This window comes from Asterias amurensis, chromosome 7 (genome assembly GCF_032118995.1).
Source record: "Asterias amurensis chromosome 7, ASM3211899v1".
Classification (NCBI taxonomy): Eukaryota; Metazoa; Echinodermata; class Asteroidea; order Forcipulatida; family Asteriidae; genus Asterias; species Asterias amurensis.
In genome coordinates this window covers 11,677,831-11,694,133 of record NC_092654.1, presented here as the reverse complement: position 1 = coordinate 11,694,133, position 16,303 = coordinate 11,677,831, and the positions used below count along the sequence as shown (strand labels likewise).

The window sequence follows — 16,303 nt, the reverse complement described above, 5'->3', positions numbered from 1 at the left end:
GCCTATTTTAAAATTGAAAATAAAGTTTCAATTTTTGATCATTCTTTCGACCCACTAACACTTATGAGGAAAATTAATAACAAAATTGTTAAATAGGGAATGTTTTCAGGCTGTCATAGTTATTAATAAGGGTGACCCTGTCAGGCCCTGGGGTTTTATCTTCCCTTGATTTTACCATGGAAACGCACACTCAGTACTATGCATGCATCATCAGTTTGTTGTTTGGGGTTGGAGGAAGTCATTGGATTTGTAACTTCCGACAAGTGTTGCAAGTTCCGACTTGTACTGCGTAGGCGAGGTCTCGATCAGGGACAGTTTGAACTGTGGTGAAGAAAAAAAACTGCCAGGGGTCTTTGTGTTCAAGTTAAAACCATCCTACAATGTAGTTGAGACAAAATCCATCCATTGCAATGTCATTTGTACAGCCCTTTTCACACAACAGCATTTAGCAGGGTTCCCTTGCTACATTTACATTGTAGTGTGGTTGTTAAGTTTTACAAAATGTAAAATTTAAAGGACAACTACAAAACTGTTTCTACTGTCCAAGTTCTCCTGAAAAATCTTGTCAGACATTGCTACGTTTTACAACCATGCTAAAATCGAGCAAGGGACCCTGGTTAAATTTGCTGTCATGTGAATAGCACATGAAATCCCCAATGAAATCTTCTCAAATTTGTTGTCTTTATATGGTTATTACAAATGTTGTCCTTTCACACAAGGTGCATTCGGTAAAATTTTCCAAACCATGCCAAAATTAAGCAAGGGAGCCTTGTAAAACTGCTGTCTTGTGATAGGGATTTCTGTGAACAAGGCACTGGGAGATGGTAGTGCCCTTTAAACTCATTATCAGGTGATCTGAAGTCAAATTGCACCGCTCTGTAGATTACTTCCTGTGGATTCTTAGAAGTCCAGTTAGGGATCGATTTTGGCGGGAAAATCCACAAAACTGCAGCGCTTGTAGCAGAGTTTATTGTACAAGAGCAGGGTCAAAAAACATGTATTACCCTAAGAGTTTCGAAAGATTTGGATAAGACTAAAAATGGTCGATATTTTTTCACAAAGATGTTGCCCAGTGAGGTAATAGTCATGGAGCCATGGTATACATGTAGCCTAGTACTTCTTCTTCTTCCTTTAAAGTGCTGCTTCAGAAAATTTGAAGATTACCTCACTGTGATTCAACTAAAGACACAAGACCAATGGGAGACTTTGGGACACTTGGTGGCAGCAGACTTACTAGGTAAAAACCATTGTTCTCGGTCATGTGCGCACGCTCAGAACTATGTAAACAATGGAAATTTACCTGGTAAGTCTGCTGCCACCTAGCGTCCCAAAGTCTCCCATTGGCTTGTCCAATCTGTCTTGAGTTTACTGGCCCTTGGATATAATCCACTTGGCCTTGGGTCTGTTGCAAGCTTTGCTGAAGATGATGCAATTTTGACCTTGGGGATATTACCTCAGCAGGTCATTTGGGTCAAAACAAAACCAGTGAGACTGGGGATTTGTTTCTGACCTGCAAACCTCAAAGTCTTATTTGCCAATTTAATGTTGAGCATGCAGCATAAAAGTGTTCACTATCGAAGTTGATCATAGGGCTCGTTGTTTCCAAAATTGTTAACTGGCCCAGAATTGTTTTACCAAGACCAGAACAGCTTTAACGTATTGTTTTTATTTGAACAACTACTTTTGACATCCACCTCTTCAATACTTGTCTTATTTATTTTCAGCTTAAACTGTTCTGCCATCTTGTCTCTTTTACTTGTGTCTTGTCTTAAATGTTCATCTGTCCTTTGTCTGTTTGTCTGTCTATCTGGTTTCTTGTTTCTTGTCTGTCTGGCTGTTTTTTACAAGCTCATGCTTTATACAAAAATAGCCCCATACTTTTCATTTATTTATGTTTACTTTTACCTAATGATATGTTTTGCTTTACTCCGTAACGCATGTAACTGTTCTTAGTCTTTCATGAGAGTATGGAAATAGATGTATTCTTGAATTGAATTGAATTGACATTAGCTATGTTAATGATAAAACTGATCTCATTTGTCTTAAATGGGTATTCACCATTCTTCATTACACAGATAGAATTCAGGTTTTTGTCGGACTCAAAGTCAACATTTCAACATCACTTGTTTTTATTACACATTAACTGGTGGTTTTATTATTCAATTGAAAAACACAAGACCGCTGGACTTGCGCAGTTGTGAGTTTATTTGCCACAAAACCAAAATCACTGTTCTCGGGCCTGTGCAGGGCTGCTGGTAAGGGGTTTCCATGGTGTCATTTACCATGCCTGTTGAAAACTTTATTTGTGTCTAACATCAGAGTCTGAAAACAAACACAAACAAAATCTTTGTTCGTAACAAGAACATACAAAAAAGTTATGGGTTTGTTTGTTTGCAAAACCTCTGGCAACATGTATTTTGGGCCTGACTAAGATCACAAAACAAAATTTATATAGAGTGCATCCAACGTGAACGGATACAGGTATCGTATCTCTGTATTCCTATCCATACACTTCCGAAACCTCTCTGTTGTGTGCTATACATTTACTGAATTGTAGGTAGCATGTCAGGGCCAGGAAATTGTGGTTGATGCAGACTAGTTTATAAACAGACATGTATTACATTACTATCAATATCAAAGTTGTTTGGATGGTCTTAGAAATAAGGGAAGGTAAAGCTCCCACAAGAGGATATACACCAAGCTGACAACATATAATTAACATCGGTTTGACATCTATGATTATGAATTACACAAATCAATAAATTGTGACTCAATAAAAAAGACTTGTTTTAGTTGTCTTGGCTAGATTCAAACCCACAACCTTGTGATTGCACATCAATCCAGCAGTCTAAGATACACGTATGTCCATATGGTGCTCATTTGAATTTCGCTATTGATGGGGCTTGCAATTTTGTTCTGGTTAAAGGGACACCTCTTCAGTCATATTTTTGAAAAGAACAATCCTCAATTAAATTCAATTCAATTCAATTTTTTATTTCATCACAGTTTACAAGAAAAAGTAAAAATTGTTATCCCTGTGTGCACTAGTAACACTCAAATTCGTTACTTTAAACATTATTTTTATTACAATTTTAAACACAAGTCAGAACTTATCACAAATTAGTTTTAAACAATAAAATCTTAGAGCAGGCCTTGAATTTTGCTCTTGATGGGGCACTGCAATTTTCTTCTGCATGGTATTGACCCAATTCACCTGACGTCATCATCAGAATAATCTTGGATATGCCATTTTGGTGGTCAATGTCATTGGTGTTGTTCAGCGAAGTGCACATTTAAGGCGACGCGGCATTTGCATGTAAACCTATTGACCACCGACATGGTGAGCGTGGCATCAGTCGCCGTGTGTGACGTGCGTGCAAGGGTTCAATAGGGGCACTTTTATGAGGAATACGTAAATTTGTAAGTGATGTTTTTTGAAGCTATAAACATGGTGTGAAGGATTTAAGAATAACTAATAGTAAAGTTGCAGGTACAATGTACAACCATACATTATTCTCTTTTGATGGAGTGTTGACTCTGTAAATTTGTATTGAAACCTTTCACAGGGCACCACAACGATTGCTGTGGGAGCCAAGGGTTAATACCAGCCCTGATAGAGTCAATGATTCTACGTGTAGCTGTGTGGTTAACATCTACCTATTGCAAAATCTGTAAAGATCATTGTTGCAACATTCAGCACTATACAAGTTTGAATTTTGTCATGAGAGCTAAGTTGCTCTTGTCTGTGTACATTTACATTGATGCCTTCATGGTTGATGAACCATGGAGGAGGATGTGTGGTACAGCCCTAAGGAATCTGCGATGGTTGTTTCAGTAAACACTGATCAGCGTCTCGCTTGAAGGATTATAGTTAGACCAGACTTGTTGGCTCTGCTTTCATTTTCATCAAATCAGCAATACTTGGCAGTGGGATTTTCTATACAAAGACATTAGAGAAAGTGTTTATTTGTTGTCCATATAGAAGTCGTGCTTCCATTAAAGACAGTGGACACTATTTGGTAATTGTCAAAGACCAGTCTTCTCACTTGGTGTATCTCAATATGTGCATAAAATAACAAACCTGTGAAAATTTGAGCTCGATTGGTCGTCGGAGTGGAACATTCAAGAAAAATTTCTTCTTTCTCAAAAACTACGTCACTTCAGAGGGAGCCGTTTCCCACAATGTTTTCTATTATATAACTGACATAAAGATCCTTGTCATTTGATTGGTGGAACCATGGACACGTAACATTCACTATTACTCCCATCTGCACCAGCGATCAAAAAGACCTATTCGCCCATGGGGAATAGCATTTCCGAGTTATGTGGTACAATTGTTTCAGCCGTTGCTCTCGACCAATAGGAATGAAGTAACTGTCTTAAAAGAACAGGTGCAAGGTCGCGTGTCACGCCCATGAATTAACACTTTTTACCGGTCATAAACAAAGGTTTATACACACCCACGTGACGCGCTCTCCACCAATAGGAATAGCGAAACTGTCTGAGGTAATTATGAATGGGTAAAATTAACTGCAAAGAATCCCTTTGTGTTTTTTGAAATATTACCACTTTGATCTGTAGAGCCTCAACCCACTTTTCCTTCTGTCCAAGTAGCGATGCAACACCACAAAAGCAAAAATTAATGTACTTTCCCAAAAAACAGGGAGAAATCAAGGAGAAAAAGAGAATAGTATAGAAAGCATCAGTCTCCACCAAAGTCCAGTTGACAAAGACAAAAACATTGGTCATCATCTATAGGTCTGGTAAGAGTGACTTATATGTAAGCGGTGTTGTTTGCTTAATTGTAGCTTTCTCTATGATTGTAGTGTCTGTGCTAAGTGCCTAATGGTGTGGCAGACTGATGGGTGTCTCAGTTTGTTTGGTTTGATTCTAAGGAAATAATTTTTTCAGATCAGCCAACAAAGTGACTGACATTTTTCATGGATCAACTAATTTGTTTTTGTTCTTTGATCAAATAAATGCATTGCATTAAACAACTACATGTAAGAACCTTTTTTCAGCATGTTGGTTGATTAGTTTTCAATCAACATGGCTGGAAATTCACACTTGACCCCCAGACTCGAGGCCAGTGATTTTATTGTCAGCCAGTAAATTATGACTAGTCAAGTCTATATCTTTTTTTTTGTCACACCAATGTTAAAATGTTGACTTTGAGTTCGATAGTGTCTTTCATTACTGCTGAGTATCAAAGTCTACTAAACCCGCTGATTTTCTTCCTCCATGCTGACATCAATCTTATCTTATAAAAAAAAAAATGAACAAAGATATTGACAAAATAGGAACACTGCCAAATATAGGGCTAGATAGCTCAGTTGGTAGACTGACAGCTTGTTAATCTGAGGTTTTTGGTTCGAGTCTCACTCTACTAAAGTTTTCTTTGTTCGACCCCCCCCCCCAAAAAAAAAAAAAAAAACAGTTTAAAGGCCAAAGTCAAAACTGTGTCATCATTTTGACTCTGGTCTTTTTTGTTGTTTGGTTTCTCATTTCGAATCTGGTCAAAACGATTCTGGTCGAGTAAAAATGATGAGCTACAATTCAAGTAGACTTGTGGACAAGTCTTTAATGGTCTGTCATGGTGAGATAGTCAAGTTGTGGCGCTGCTCCTGACCAAAATGCTGGTTGCCGACTTCTACTCCATGGGACCACCGTAGTTGTTGGAGCAGGTAGTCTTGCGGGGCCAGCAGTCTAGCGAGAATACTGCTGGAGTCACCGGAAGATTCGGTATGTATTACAACGACAGACATTTTTAAATGTCTGTCGGGGTAATAAAACAACTTGTCCACAAGTTTACAACTCCAGCTGTCTTGTGGATTCCCAGACCCACCCCCCCCAGATCGATTGAACCTGATCGATCGAGCACCAATCAACTAATCAATCACTTTGTTTCCACATCAATGCATAAATACATCAATCAATAAAAGCATATTTTGAAGTACAATGGACTAGACCAAAGGATATGCTTAGAACAGAAGATCAGCAAAAAATGTATAGAGAATTCACAACAACAATGCTGTTAGGTTGCAAAAGACAGGTCTTTGACAATTACCAATAGTGTCCAGGGTCTTGAAACATTCCAGGAAATTAATGAGCCCCTTTTGCACTGGGATGAATTACTTAGAATCATAACACCATGACATTAAAAAAAGATGATGGTAGCATGATCAGTAAATATGGAGAGCTCACCCTTTGGTCACATGAACCATTTATTAAGGGCCTGGGATTTCATTTTTGAAAGGGTAATCTGATCATTTTAATTTTTGAATTAAAGCCATTGGACCCTTTCGGTAAACAGTGTTGTCCGAGGCCCACACTTTGTGTACCATAACTTCTATATCAAATAACAAACCTGTGAAAATTTAGGCTCAATCGGTCATCGGAGTCGGAAGAAAACAACAGAAAAACCAACCCTTGTTTAAAATAAATCCGTAATTCTCGTTAACGAGAATTTATATTGTTTTGGTGTTTTCTCAAAAAGTAAAGCATTTCATGGAATAATATTTCAAGAGAAGTCTTTCACCGTTGCCTTCTGTAAACCCTGTAAGTTGTTTGTAAATCTGTGAACTTTTATTTTTTTTCTGAAACCGAAAGGGTCCAATGGCTTTAAGCCATTTCCAATGGCAAAAGAGATATACATATATGGTGTTACCGCAAACCCCTCTTAGTTTTATACTTCCACCATGCGATCAAAATCTACTCATTTGTATTGAAAAATCTTTTAAGATTTTAAGTGAGGGAAGCTTTTGAAGGGGCACCAAGGCCAAGACCAGGGGCAACGGAGGCCATCATGGTCTTCGTGTAAAGCCAGGTCTGCGACTGGATTATATGCTGCCAACAACATCTGACATGGTCACTTTTGAGGCTCTTGAACGATGCCAGATCTTACGAACCGTTTGTTTTCCCCTGACAAACTGCAATTACATGCCTGCATTTGATGGCTTCTTACTTTTGTATTCAAAATCGAAATAATTTCCAACATATCTAATGTGCAATAACGTAAAGTCAGATCCTTCCAAGGTATGGAATGCATAACTTGTACTAATTACTCCCTAGGGAGCTGAGATGGTTTGAGGAATGAATTAAATGGCCCAGTGACCAGGGGTAATAATGTTGGGGGGGCTTTGAGATGCCCTTCTATAAAAAGACAATTGAAGATTATTATTACTTTAAATTTAGCAATTTAACACCTCTAACTGATTATTTCAATTGTGTTTGTGAACTCAAATACTCCATTCATTGACAAAAAAAGAATTGTTCACATATTTCAGTCTGAAAGGCCCCATTATGTACTTCAATTTGCCCTGCCTGTATACAAAGCAATTATCTCTAACAGCAGAGATAGTGGTCAGGATGAGTTACTTATTAAAACTACGAAGATAGCCCAATAGGGCTACTTCTTATGTGCTTCCATGCATGGCTGAAGACTGTACCAGCAAAATGTGGGCTCTTTTGTTACGCAAAAAGGTGGGGCTCTTTACAGAAGAGTCAACACATGGACAGATTAACATGTCCACCAGCTAAGGCTCTTTAACATGTACACTAGTGCAGTGTGTTTTTATACAGTGTCTGTTTCCGGCTATGAAAGCCACTGGGCCCAACTTCAAAACAGACTTTGCTCATCACAGTCAAAGTTCATTAAAAACACCCAAAATAGCCCAAACCACATGACATACGTTTATGTGACGGGGGTATGGCAGGAAGGCAAGGAGGTCGTTGGCAACTTTCTGAGAATGACTTCCATGAGGAAAAAAGCAGAGGATCCCCAGGTTGACCAGGGGGATAAAGAATGTATTCTTATGAATTACTCCATGCAGCCACTGGGTAAGTTTAGGGTGGGTAGGATGGAGGGGATGTAGGGGGGTGGGGCGCTGTTTTGGGGACACTCTGAGTCTGATTTGTGGCTTGCTTGGTTTGCCATGTGCTTTTGGAGAAGTCTCTTGTAAAACAAACCATATTACCATGCTAGGACAAACAAAAATTAACTCATAATTATATAATTTTACTTTAAGTTCCCTTAAGTTGCCTCCTTAATATTTCCAGATGCCAGAAAGAGAGCAAACTGTCTTGTCATTTTATTTTAAAGAAATTAATTATGACTATACAAACCCTAGGTCTACCCCTCCCTTCTAAGCTCACTCCCTCCCCCAACATGTTGTGTAACTAAACAGCTTCTGTCTGTAACACTTTGCATTATTAAAGGCAGTGGACACTATTGGTAATTACTCAAAATAATTATTAGCATAAAACCTTTCTTGGTGACGAGTAATGGGGAGAGGTTGATTGTATAAAATATTGTGAGAAACGGCTCCCTCTGAAGTGCCACAGTTTTCAAGAAAGAAGTAATTTTCCACGAATTTGATTTCGAGACCTCAGATTTAGAACTTGAGGTCTCGAAATCAAGCATCTGAAAGCACACAACTTCGTGTGACAAGGGTGTTTTCTTCTTTCATTATTATCTCGCAACATTGATGACCGATTAATCTCAAATTTCACAGGTTAGTTATTTTATGCATGTGTTGAGATACACCAACTGTGAAGGCTAGTCTTTGACAATTACCAATGGTGTCCACTGCCTTTAAAAGACCCAGCAAGTTGTTGTTTACAGTCGGCCATTTGTATCCCATGTCTGAGCACTCAACCATGGAGGCCCTTCATGTAGGCATGCCATGTCATTGCTTCAGAATGACAGGTTTTTTAAACCATTGTGTTTCGTTTATTTAAAAAAATGTGAGTTATGGCTACATAAAGTGTACACATGTTTAAGTCATACGTTTAGAGAGGGCGCTGCACCGCGGCGACCACCTTTTTTGTATTAGATAACTACAATGCATGATCCAGCCCTATGATCTGTCTAATTGTTTATTATTGTTTTATTTGATTTTCTGGCATCTCCTGTGCAATTTGGCCTCTTTTTTTAATTTGGGGAGGGGGTCTACTACTCAATCATGCTTAAGCGTTTGACTGTTTGTTTGTTTGTTTGTTTTTTTGTTTTTTTAAAAAAAAAATTATATAAACTTTAATGATTTTTCTTACATTAAGGTTATTGTTTTATGTAGTATTGTGCTATTTTACATTTTAATATTTTATATGTTGCTGTACAATAGGATTGTAAATTTCATGTATTTTTATATACCTGACGAATAAACCATTCAATTCAATTCAATTCAATTCAATTCAATTCAATTCAATTCAATTCAATTCAATTCAATTCAATTCAAGATGTTTGTCAGACAAGGTGCAATTTATCACGTTTTATAACAAACAAAGTAATGCAAAAAACGTCCCATGTTTACAAAATTGTGGGCACAAAGTGTATACAGGTCAGTGGAAGAAAACACTCAAATATCACAACAATGCATCCAACTTTTATAAGAAAAAAAACAGACACAAAATTTCAAGTCGGAGGGGGGGAAAGAAAATTTTTGAGTTATTCTTTTTTTTATCTCATTTGAAAGGCAAGGGTTCTTAGCCTGCACCCCATCCCTCTGTTATGCCACTTAGATAGAGGTACATCTCCACTATACATGTACATGTACATCTCAATACGGTTTTTAATGTTCTCCACTGCTACCAATGATGTTCTATATAAAAAAACGTCATTTGACATTGTTACAAGTCATGTGACATTGTTACAAGATGGGTGACATTGTTATAAGTCATGTGACATTGTTACAAGACAGATGACATTGTTACACGTAGTGAGATTATTACAAGCCATATATGACATTGCTACAAGTCATGTGACATTTAAACAAGACATGTGACATTGTTACCGGTCATGTGACATTGTTACCGGTCATGTGACATTGTTACCGGTCATGTGACATTGAAACAAGACATGTGACATTCTTATAAGTCATGTGAGATTGTTACAAGCCTTAAATGACATTGTTAAAACCATTGATCTCCATTATACTGACTGGATAGGACATCGCGTCTAAACGCAGGCCGCGCGCGTATTTTTTCAAACGGGTGAAGACCGTTCGTCACACGAAATGCGCTGTACACTTTTAAACGGAGTTGCTGCAAGCAGAGAGAAGTTTTCGTCCTTTTAATTGCCATTTGGGGATAAATACAATTGGAATCGGATCAAACAAACTAAAAATGCTGATGGAGAAGTCGTGCGCGGCTGTCAATCACTGGAGGAGGGAAAACTGAGTCGGCAAAGGGATTGTCTTTCCATAAGTAGGTAGGCCTTTGCATTTTTTTAGCGATTCATATTATTATTATTATATCTAACGTTACAAATATAAGCCGGAAATTTAAATTATCTTTCATAAAACAATTATTATAGGCCAAGTATTTGTTATTTTTACCGAGCAATACTATTTTTGTTTTCGCTCCGTTACAGATGGTTGTCTGGAATCGACGAGGACGGGAAGTCCGGATTTCAACAGATGTTTGTCATAGCATCAATAATTAAAAGTTTCGGGAAAGCGACAAGTATATGCGAATTATGTACAGACGATACAAGTTCGTTGAGAGGATCAGTCATCTCGGAAATAGCCGACTTCGTTATTTGTGACCAAACTAAAAATATTTATTTCTGGCGGAACAGTAAAACGGTTATGGAAGTTTTGCTGTTGGGATTGTTTTTCAATTAACATGATGAATAGAAGCTTAACAATAAAAAGTTTAAATTTGTTAATGGAGTCAACTCTCAATTATCACATAGTATTTTGTTTTCATCTTTCTTGTTCTTTTCCCTCGATTTTAGCGAGTATGTAGTTCTCACTCTAGTGCCTACTCGAATTGTTTATTGTAGGAGCGACTCTTGTTTTGTCTTTATATGGTTTATTGCCATTTTCTCAATGAACTGAAAGAATAAAAAAAACATGTACCTGAATCCCAATACAGTTTCTTGGCCGAGTGTTTGTTTAGAAATTTAAATATCATTATCATAATACTAATAGGGCATTTGATAGAAACAAATGTAAAGTTAGTTTGCTTTATTGCATTTCAATCAGAAACTTTTTCATACTTCAAACTATCGATCGTCATGTTTTCCCCACATTTCTATTCTCAATTTACAACTTCAACTGACAGACTCAAACCCGACCAAGTGCACATTAATTTACCCGTTTGAAGGAATTGCGCCGCCATTGTTGGGCCGCGTGTTTATGCACGCAGCATAGCGCAATGTCCTATCCAGTCAGTATAATGGAGATCAATGGTTAAAACTCATGGTGGTTTTATTACAAATTATGAAACATTGTTACAAGTCATTTGACATTAATACAAAACAACAAGTAATATTTTACCCAATCAAATACTGCACAAAACGCAGTGACAATTGTTTTTAATATAAAGAAATCAATGTACAATGTCCTCCAATTATCCTTGGTATTCAAGAAAGTGTTTGCAGTAAAAAATATATACTTTACCTTTAAATACTGCACAAAAAAGCAGTGAACATTATTATTTAAAAACTTGTTTTTATCACTGTACAATTTTCACCAAAATTTGTTTTTAGTTTTTAACAAAGTAATCCAAAAAATAAAATCACCCGTTCATATTTTTTTATTTTTTTTTAAACTTTCACCTTAAAGGATTTGGGTACTTTTTCAAAATGTCCATAGGTTTACATTAAACTAGAAGAAAATGATAGTGGAAAGCTTCCCTTCAAATATAGCTTACTGGGGTGCTGTAGTTTTTGAGAAATGAGTAAAATAATGTAATGAAAACACGTTTGTGCTTAACATAATTTTGGTCTCATGAGATGAACATTATTTTCATGACATTGTTTTACTCGTTACCCAAAAACTACAGCACCTCAGCACGTAATATTTTCAGGGAAGCTTTCTACTATCATTATCTTCAAACTGTGTAAGTTTAGTGTAAATGTGGACATTGTGTTTTTTTGTCTTACAAAAAGTACATACACCTTTTAACACAAAAAGAAAAACCTTTTCTTTTGCATGACAAAGAGTTTGTGTACACCCTGTCATGCATGGTCGGTCAAGCTGACAGGAACTGTGTGACAGGAAGGAGTAAAAAGCCAGCTATAGGACTGTCATGATTGTAGCCTAGCCTGTTACAAGGCAAAAGCTGTCTGGGATAGCTATGGGGGTGTGACTCTGTATACATACATAGTACATCAGTCTTTACATTGTGTTTTAAAGCAACAGTCATAACTGCCATGGTCGTTGGGTTTATTTGCTTCGTACTTCCACTTCCTGCAGTATAGTCAAAGCTCATGCAGTTAAGGACTTGTTCTTCGCCTTTCACAATAGTTCCAAATTCGATACGAAAGTTGCTTTTTGAGTTTTAGTTTCACATGAAGTGCCATATTGCAAGTGTATCTGCATGAGTACATATCAATGTCAGTTGCATTCAGGTTGTTTGTGATTACTTGTGCGCTGCGCTTCTCTAAGGCTGTATTGTGCTGATCAGTGTTGTTATTGTGAAATATTGTGTTGAGATAAAAACGTTAATCCACTGAGAAAACAATGCCTAAAGAAGAGGAAGATAAGAAGCCATTGGCCAATGAGGCCGAAGAGCCGGGTAAGTATTAAATCCATATGATTTACATAAGGGTTTACTAATGTTGTAATGCACTGTGGTGTATTTTTATTTCTGGTAACTGTATGACCATTCTAGTGCATATTGGCAGAAATATACACTCATGTAATGTTACTAGTATCGATGTTTCACAAGTTTACGGAAACACCAGTGATGAAAGCTGCACATTAACAGGCTTACTGAGGAATAGTGAGTCGAGTGACTTCAAAGTTTGGATAGTGTACAGTGTATTTCATGTCTTGATGGTGTTCAAATGTGCACGCCAGAACACGCATACATGTACATGTACATCCCATAGTCTTCCAGTGATACATCATAACACCTTACGTGAAACAAGGCAGGGAGTGATTTTGCTCAGCCATTTTTCAGAGCTCATAAGACAGGTCATTTTGTGTACACACTGAATGGGATATTTTGCGCAACAATTTGCTATGCTATACAAGGGAAATCATTCCCTGCAAGGTAAAGTAAGTATCACATGTATTGGATAGGATCTGCATAGTCCGAGTGCTTATTAGAAGATCTACCAGTCGTCATCATACAATAAGTGAATTGAACTTGTCAGTAATTTGAAGACTGTTTTGCTGTGAGCTTTGTGACAACCTTCAAGATCTAGGGATCTAATTTCCTTCCACCATGCTGGAAATGATTTCCTTTAAAAGCAAGGATGAGGAGAAGTTGCCATTTGCTGAGGGCATGCTCGGTAGGTACATTCAGTGACTGGTGTCTTTTTATCACTGGAGGGCGCTCTTTGTTCCTATTTCATAAATACCCTGGACAGTTTTAGGCACTACTATTGGTTGAATGGTGTCTTGTGCTTGTCTTGTCCATGATCTCGTTCGTAATGTTTAATGTGTTATTCTGTTGGATTGTGTGCTGATCATGCCTGCAAGAAGTCTAGGCTCTGTGGCTTGTTGTAAATACATGTATGTGATTTCACAGGATGGTCTGTACAGCAACGGACAAGGTTTTACTTTAAAATCAATTATTGAAAATGATCCAGATGTTTAAACATGAAAACGAACGAAGCAATTCCAGAATCATGTGCAGATTAGCCAATGAGGCGCCAATTCCATCCTGTCTACAGGCTAGATACAGCATAGGAGCCACCACAACTTTCTGGCGGCATTCTGGAAGTGGAGACACCTCAATGGCCCTGTAGGGCTTTTATAATCGTTAAGGGGGTTCTCAGGTCAAACTCAGTTTTTTGATCCACTCATTTCCTCCCCCCCCCCCAAAAAAAAAAAAAATAAAATAAAAAAATAAAAAAATCATCATTAAAATGGTGTAGATGCCAACTGTGTTTGATACCCTTCAAAAGCAATTTTTGTCTGAATCAAAAATATGTTGATGACTTCATATTCCAAATAATATGGTCTGTACATTTGATTACATTTGATTACAGCAAATTTTCAGATGTATTTTTCTGATCTTGATTTTTTTTTTCATTCTAAATACATTGAATTTGACGTTTTGACTGGCGCAGAAATTCCTCTTTGGTTCAAAACCATTCGCTTTTGTTGTTCGACGGCGTCATGTTTTTTATTTTTCGATCTGAAAAAGTATAAAATAAAATTACGTTTTACAACATTTCAACATGGGGTTAGAGACCTGTAGTTTTATCTACACTTTCATGCGGACTCAATCTATTGGAAAATGAGTGCATCACAAAATATAATATACCGATCCATTACGCCAAAATATAATAGACCGATCAATTACGCCAAAATATAATAGACCGATCCATTACGCCAAAATATAATAGACCAATCCATTACGCCCCACCTCCTTACCACATGACCAATCACAGCCGCGAAACCCGATCACTAAAACTTAATTTGTTCCTTGGAGACCCTCTAATTGTTAACTGTGTAATAATAATGATAAGCTGGTATTTATAGAGCGCCATTTCCTCAGTTTACAAAGCTCTAGGATGTCACAACTTGCTGTAAAACATGCTGACCTCTGGCAACCTAATAACATTTCTGTCTTGTTCTGTTCCCTCCCTCAGGGTTGGAAGCTTACGGTGAGAGCCAACCGACCAATGGCATGGCGCCCGACAGCATCGAGCTCTCTGAAGGACATAAAGAAGTAGAGCCTCTCAACAAACCTGAAGTAGGTTCTTATAATTTCTTTAATTTTTTCAAGATGTGCAGATTTTTTTAAAGGGAATTTTAAGATGAACAAAGACAATAGGATTTGAACCTCTTGCCTCTCGGATAACGTCTGGACGCTACTTTGACTGAGTTATCTTGCCCTAACAATGGCAGTCTCTCTCTATTTTTCCCTTATATCTTTGTTTGTGGTGCAAATCAGAAGCCCTGGAATAAAGATATTGAAAAAAATTGAGCAATTGCCATTTTGTTGACTGCCAGCACGTTAATCCGGAGGTCACAGTTTTTGCTTTTTTTCCAAAATTGAAAAATTGGAGCATTTGCTTTTGTTACAATATTTTTTGCTTTTTAAAGCAGCTCCATGAAATTGGGCCCAGCTGGTAAAATTTTAGTACAACGAGAATTAAGTGCTGTTCTAAGGTTCTGCTTTTTATTGGTTTGTGCTTGTACGCCAGATGGAAATTGTTCAGTATAGAAGTATCAAGTGGAATGATCTGTAGGCTTTTTGATGTGTAATTGACGACACATATCGACTCACAGATAATATTCATTCCATTCTTAATCTGGTTTAAGGACAAGAAAGCAGAGAAGAAAGAGGGATCCGATCTGTACTTCCGCGATGGAGTGCGCCGTATCGACTACGTCCTGGCCTACCGGATAGGAGAAGGGGAGAAGGAAGCCAGACGAGAACAGAAACGGACAGAATTTGAGAAGAACCTCAAAGAGGAAGGAATAGAAATTGAAAAAGAAGATCCTCAGGTATGGTTCTGAAATACTAAAAATAATTAGTAATTTTCCCCTCTTTCTTTTTACGTGGTTGCATGCATTATGTTTCTTCCTTGAAACATTCTACCTACTTTTTAAGTCATAATAACCCCGCTTCTTGCGTTGATTCGTTGTAAAATAGCGCCACAAACTACCAAAATGTGCCAAGGTAATTTAACCTTCTCGAACAACTTCATCAGCAGAGCAGGTTCTAGGTTTCTTGCAAGAAATTAGAATGAGCTAATGTGCTAATTGCTTACCGACCAAAGGGACCTGTTTAATGAATGCAATTAAGATAAAATGGCCTGACATTTTCACCCAAGCAGAGTCTTGCTCAAAGTCTTTGAGAGAAAGACTTTAGCTATTGAAATTATTTTGCATTATTTAACATTTCTTACGATGTAGAAATTATAGATGTGCAATTACAATCGTATAAAAAGTACCAAATTGCTGTTAAAATACATTAACTAAAAAAAAATAAATGATTAAATAAGCCTCCCATGTGAAACACCCAATAACCAAAGGTTGGTGAGAAATATTTTGTTCTATGAATAAATAAAGCATTTTAGGTGTAAATAGACCCTTTGTTTGTAGACTTGCTTAGCACTTGTACAGGTAGATGTCTAGCGCATGATCAGAGCATAATCAGATCAATAGAGACAAATTATAAAATAAACTTTCCTACCCACACAATAGCAGGCTTTTTTTCCAGTGGTTATAACTGTGTGTGTTTTTTAAGTACCTGAAAGTCCCCAAAAGTGTTAACAAACATATGAATGGAATGTAGGCTAATTCTAAAAAATTCAAAAATTATAATGTTTTCAAAAACTATTTTCGGTACATGCCTGTACGTCCTTTATTCATGTTGAAAAACTTGTTCTGCT

The 16,303-nt window shown here is 37.3% G+C and overlaps 1 protein-coding gene across 11 annotated transcripts in view; it reads left to right on the top strand.

The window, feature by feature from the left end:
* Positions 1 to 16,303, top strand: part of LOC139940049 (anoctamin-4-like) — a 73,876-nt gene that overhangs the window by 22,238 nt on the left and 35,335 nt on the right. For 9 of the 11 annotated variants that reach the window (XM_071936256.1, XM_071936261.1, XM_071936253.1 and 6 more), the window contains exons 3-4: positions 14,552 to 14,655; positions 15,228 to 15,413. In XM_071936256.1, the coding sequence (XP_071792357.1) occupies positions 14,552 to 14,655; positions 15,228 to 15,413 (290 nt within the window). Of the gene's footprint in view, positions 1 to 7,599; positions 7,840 to 12,038; positions 12,523 to 14,551; positions 14,656 to 15,227; positions 15,414 to 16,303 lie in introns of those variants that run through there. The other 2 variants (XM_071936255.1, XM_071936259.1) reach the window with 2 other exon arrangements.